The sequence below is a fragment of the Fistularia commersonii genome, chromosome 23 (assembly GCF_037954325.1).
Source record: "Fistularia commersonii isolate RoL2024-O1a breed Wild chromosome 23, RoL_Fcom_v1.0, whole genome shotgun sequence".
Lineage (NCBI taxonomy): Eukaryota > Metazoa > Chordata > Actinopteri > Syngnathiformes > Fistulariidae > Fistularia > Fistularia commersonii.
This window is the reverse complement of record NC_141306.1, coordinates 301,629-307,500: the sequence shown is the minus strand read 5'-3', so window position 1 is coordinate 307,500 and position 5,872 is coordinate 301,629. Positions and strand designations below refer to the sequence as shown.

Below are 5,872 nucleotides of genomic sequence, written 5' to 3'. Positions count from 1 at the left end.
TGTGTGTGTGTGTGTGTGTGTGCGCGGCCCAAGAGAACATCCCATGTTCTGGCTCAGAACATGATTAGTGGATCGAACCATTGAGACGGGGGGGGGGGGGGGGGGGGGTCTCCTGCCAAAGAAGAGCAGATGTTCTGCAGAAGAAGGAGTGGAGAGAAGCTTTACATCATGAAGATGCTGAAAGATGAAAAGACTGTCAATCATCTTGACACCTGTCAATCATCTTGACACCTGTCAATCATCTTGACACCTGTCAATCATCCTGACACCTGTCAATCATCTTGACACAGGCGGGTTTGGAGGTGAAACGTTTCCCTTGTGACCAGGACCGCCTGACCTCCACCTGACCTCCACCTGACCTCCATCTGACCTCCACCTGACCTCCATCTGACCTCCAGCCGGGCCGTCCTGATGCTGACGGACACCAGGCAGCCGGACCTTCATCCATTCATCACGGTGCTGGTGTTGCCATGCTTTCAGCCTCGGGACCTTCAGCTCACGCCTGACGGGTTCCTGCTGTGGGAGAACATCTGCCCACCTGTTCCACGGTTACTGAGGAACCGCGGAACATAAATCTCCTCCGTGATCAGAAAACCACCCAACGAGCCTGGGAGGAGAAACGACCCCGGAGGAGAACCTCAGAGCTTCCCAGATGGAGGCCAGACGTCTTCTGAGACGGAGGAACCTCAGCGGGTTCTGATCCAGAGGAGAACAACTCCAACTCGACCCCTGGAGGAGCTCTTGAGGCTTCGCCAAGCCCTGAAGATCAGAGAGGTTCCCTCAGAGCAGCCGAGGTCCAGCAGCAGGAGCTGGTTTCTCCTGGGTGGTTGCCACGGCAACCACATCTCTCGCAGGCCATCTGAGTGGATGAAGAACATCACGGAGGACCGACGAGAACCCGACAGGTCTCAGAACCTTCTCACTACTTCAGCCACAACCATCGCCTTCCAGCCTCTTCCACGCTTCCTTTCCTGATGCGTTCTCCAGAGTTCTCCAGAGTTCTCCAGAGTTCTCCAGAGTTCTCCAGTTCTCTGGTGTTCTCCACATGTTCTCCAGATGTTCTCTGAAGGGATGATGCAACAGTCATGTTCTTGTATCTCTGGGCAGGAGGTCTCACAGTAGTTGGAGATGAAGTGGAGAGGAACATGACAGACGGTTTGGCTGTGAAGGATGGTGGAGCTTAGAACCTGCCGTGAGATGGATGGAGAACTTTGACTTTCAAGGATATTGAGCCGAGGCCTCCTGGAGACCATGGAGGAGAAGATGGAAAAACAGTTCCTCATCAAGAAGGGCTTTGGAACCAGTCCAAGGACCTTGGACGGACGGAGGAGACCATCTGCTGAGGGCTTCATGAGTGATGGGAACCAGTCCTTTCTACGTCCGGACCCGTAGGATTGGATCCAGGAGACGCTGGTCCACAGAGGTCCAGAGGGACCTTCTCCTGGATTCCCCTCTGACGAGGAAGGATCCTCCTGAAGCCTGTCTGCCGGACCTTCTCTCCAGCCGTCAGCAGCTTCACGCCGCCCGAGCAGAAGGTATGTCCATCAGGGCGGCGTCACAACATCTGGCAGCATTTCCCGCTGATGAAGGACCGATTGAGATGTTGAAGAACCTTCTGAGCTTCCCGTACTTTGCAAACTTTCCGACGCTGATTCCCCTCAGACCGGACCTCCTCGGAGCTTCTCCACCTGCTGGGTGGAGGTCTTCATCTGGCAGGAATGGGCCAACCTTCTCCTCGCTGCCGGCCTATCAGAGTCATGGGATCTGGACCCTGGAGGCTCTGGTTCCCTCAGGAGGTCTGACGTCTGCTGGAGGACGGCCAGATGGGGGAGGTCCACCATCAACCACTGCTGTTACAGAAGGAAGGACCACATGATGAAACCTCAGGCTGCAGGAACCCAGCAAGAACATCAGCAGGAAGGGTTGAACCTGAGCCTCAGAGATCCTGGCAGGAGGTCTGGACCATGCGACGTGAAGGCCCCGCCTCCAACAGCAGCTCTATCGCTGCTCTGGGCTTCTCCTGCCAGGACCTGCACCCCGAGGTGGACCTCCACCTTCTCCTTTGGTGGTAAATGCCGGCTAGCTTAGCAACAGTCTGAACGCAAACCGGACAGAGCTGGAGATGGTCTCGGAGAAGCCTCGGAGGTGTCCCGGAGGAGTCACTCCAAGGTCCACATCTCCAGCAGACACTCGTGGTCCATCTGAGGGTTGGCAGGTGGTCCTCTTGAAGAAGGTGCCGCTTCCGGTTCAGGGTTTGTCCGAGTAGCATCAGCTAATCTTTGGGAGGTGAATCCAAGACCGGGACCGGGTCCGGGTCTGGATCCGGGTCCGGGTCCGGGTCCAGGCTCTGACCGTACCCTCTGGTTTGAGGTCCATGTCAGTTTGAAGGACCTTGAGAAGTCCAGGCCTGGTGCTGACCTCCACCGCAGGACCTCGGGCTCCCGTCCACTCAGCCGCAGGTCAAACGGCTGAACCTCCTGCCGTCAGGAACCTCCTGATTTACGGCCTTCTGAACTCCTGCGCCTGAGCGTCGCGGCTCACAGTGGAGGTCCAGGGGTGAGAAGATGTTTTAAGGAGGGATTTTTATGTTAAAAACGTGGAGCGTTTCATCGTCGGGCGGCAGAAGATCATCTGCGGGCTCGTGAAGACGGAGGAGATCCGGGATTAACGGCCGCGATGAAGAGCCGCTCCGTCATGTTCTGCCGGAGCTCCAGATTTATGGCTTCCACCGCGCTTGTTTTCACAGATGTGCGTCTGGAGCTTCGCTTCGCACGGAGACGACCTTCTCGCAGGGAGAACCGGGCTCCACCCGACACCTTCTGCTCCGGTTCCTCCGAGACCCGAGTCCGTCCGGGGCCTCGGAGATTTATGTGGTTCTGGTGAGGACGCGCTCGGGTCGCCCAGGTTCTCCGCGCTCCACGGCTCGGCCGGCGGAGGGAGTCGGAGAGCCGGCTGAAGAACGAGCCTCACATGTGTTAGAACAATGAAGGTCCTGGAACGGAACTCGGAGAGCTTCTCCGACCGTTCCCTTCCAGGGGAACCCCGTGGTTTTTCCAGACCGGGTTCTGCCGCTCCTGTCATTCCTGAACATGAAGAACCGAGATCCTCGGGATGAGAACTCCGGGTTCGGGAGAGCTTTGGTTCTCAGAGAAGAAACCGAGGTTCTGCCGCCCGTGAGGTTCTTCTCCGGAGAACGTCAGCTGACAGCCGCCGCCGCCGCCCGTTGGGAACCCTGCAGAACCAGGACCGGCCCTCCTTCGCCCTGGAAGGGACCCGGTCAAAGGTTCCTGAGATATCTGCTCAGAACCAGGACCATGTTCCTGCACCTCACGGTCAGAGGTGGCTCACAGAAGATGGACGTGACCTTCTGAGGAGCCGGACCCGACGGCCGAGGGGAACCGACAGAACCTCCAAGACATCGGAGCCCGGGCGGAGAGGTTGTCCACTCCTGAAGGTGGTGGACCTTCAGAGCACCCGGATGTTTCCACGCAGCCTGTCCGCAGAACCTTCAGGTTGTCCTCTCCTGACGCTGGAGGTCTCCATGGAGAGGTCAGATGGAGCGGCGAGCAGCTGCCGGTGGAGGTCGCTGTAAATCTGCCCTTCCAGAAGAAGCCCCAGGTTCTCCGTGTGATTTAGAAGCCGGGTCAGGAGGAGGTCAGGGATCTCCTCGGCCTCAGGCCCGAGGACCACCGCGTCCAATGGATCCTCCTCCAGAAGCATCAGGAACGTCCTGCTGGTAAATTGTCTCAGTGGACCTCGGCCTGGAGGAGGTCACACACACACACACACACACACACACACACACACACACACACACACACACACACACGCACACACACACACACACACACGCGCCTGTGGCCCTTCACCTGGAGAAGGTTCAGAAGGAACACCTGCTCAGGTTCCTCCAGTCTGAACCAGAACATCAAGTCATCAGGAGGAACTGGAAGAAGGTGAACTTCCTGTTACATCTTGGAGATCCGGTTGCTGCAGGTTCTTTCCTGACGGTTCCTGAGGTTCTCCAGAGGAACCTGACGTGGAGATCTTCTCCCAGAAGGAGAACCTTCTCCAGGAGACCACAGATCTCCAGGGTTCTGCTGTTACTTCCAAGATCTTTGCAGGACCTTCACCACTTCCTGTTTCCTCAACGATCCAACATTTTACACTCCTTAACCACACACACACACACACACAGACACACACACACACACACACACACACACTGTGGGTCCTGGTGGCCATAAACAGCGGCCATATAAACCGGGCCAGTCCTGGTGGTCCAGGTGGTCCTGGTGGTCTTGGGGGTCCAGGTTCCCCAGAGAGTCTGTGAATGAACCATTTCACGGCAGAAGAACCTCAGGCAGGAGCTCCAGCACCATCTGGGCTGGACCTCCACAGACCAGAACCAGGGGGAACCAGGTTCTGGTTGGATCAGGACCGCCCGGTCCCGGTCTGGACAGAACCCGCCCTGGTCTTCAGTCGTGGTTTCCCGCCTGAGAAGAAGCAGCCATCTGATGGTGTCCCCATGATGTTCTCCTCATCTGGAGCTCCAAGAACACGAGGGTCCTCAGGCTCTGCATCTGCTCCTGGTCTGCAGGGAGGAGGTCTCAGACCAGGAGCAGGATCTCCAGCTCGGGGGGGGGGGGGGGTTCATTGCTTGCAGACGGCAGGTCTGCTGAGGAGATCCAGCTGCTCATCTGGTTCCTCTTACTGACCTCCAATTAGAGATGCAGAACAAGCTCAGAAGAACCTGCAGGTTCTGAAGCTGCAGACCAGAGAAGACAAAGCAGCAGGCAGATCCTCCAGCTGAGGTCACCTCAGGAAGGGTTCTTCTCAGCTGGGTTTAGAAGAACCCTTCCTGAGTAGAAGAACCAGGTTCCTCTCCAGACGCTGGTCTGAAAGGAGCACCCAGAAGAACCTCCACCATCCAGCTTAGAAGCCGGAGCACCTGGGTCACATGACCTGCTGGACCTGGACCTGGACCTGAGGAACCCACAGATCCTCCACTCGATATCACACACACACACACACACACACACACACACACACACCGACTCGGAGGTGGGGGGCAACACGTCTGTTCTGTCGGGAATTGAAGAACCGGAACCAGAACCAGAACCAGACCCGGAACCTCTCGACCGCGTTCCGGTTCCAGTTCCGACCCAATCACGTGACCAGGGAGTCGTAACCGACACCGGGCGAGTTGTGCGCAGGCGCGCCGCTCCTACCTGCCGGCGCCATCCCGGACCCGGACCCGAGCCGGTCCCGGCGGAGGTCCGGGTCTAGGTCCTGATAGAGGTCCGCTCCGGTCATCAGCAGCCCGAGCAGGATCAGGGTCCGGTCCAAAACCCGGATCGGCATCGTCCCGGTCCGGCACGCGCTCCGCTCACGACCAGCGAGCGACTGAAGCGGAGCGCGCGGCGCGACGCAGGTGTGCGTGCGCGTGCGGGGGCGGGCACGATGAGCAGGCCCCGCCCCCTTCCGCCCGCGCGGAGGCCCACGCACACTCGCACACGCACGCGTGGACAGAAAGCAGCTGCGGTTCCAGACAGGGTTCTAGAGGTTCTCCTGCACGTCAGAGGAGCAGGAAGCCACCAGGGTCACATGGTGCATGACGTCACTACCTCCTGCTGATATTATGGGATGTTCAGATGTTCAGATGTTCAGGCTCCTCCATGCAGGACCTCCTGCTGGACTCTGACCTCCACAGGAACCCAGGAGGTTCTGAGGGAGAACCAGGGGATCCTGTGGTATCACACACACACACACACACACACACACACACAAACACACACACAGACACACACACACAAGCTCTCAAGGTGTGTGTGTGTGTGTGTGTGTGTGTAAAGGAGACTCGAGTCGGTGTAGA

General features: G+C 58.0%; 1 protein-coding gene across 1 annotated transcript in view; it reads right to left on the bottom strand.

The window, feature by feature from the left end:
• Nucleotides 1-5,361, bottom strand: part of LOC147220571 (collagen alpha-3(V) chain-like) — an 11,753-nt gene extending 6,392 nt beyond the window's left edge. The window contains exon 1 of the mRNA XM_086170094.1: nucleotides 5,229-5,361. Coding sequence (XP_086026220.1) covers nucleotides 5,229-5,361 — 133 coding nt within the window. The remainder of the gene's footprint in view (nucleotides 1-5,228) is intronic.
• Nucleotides 5,362-5,872: the final 511 nt, after the last annotated feature.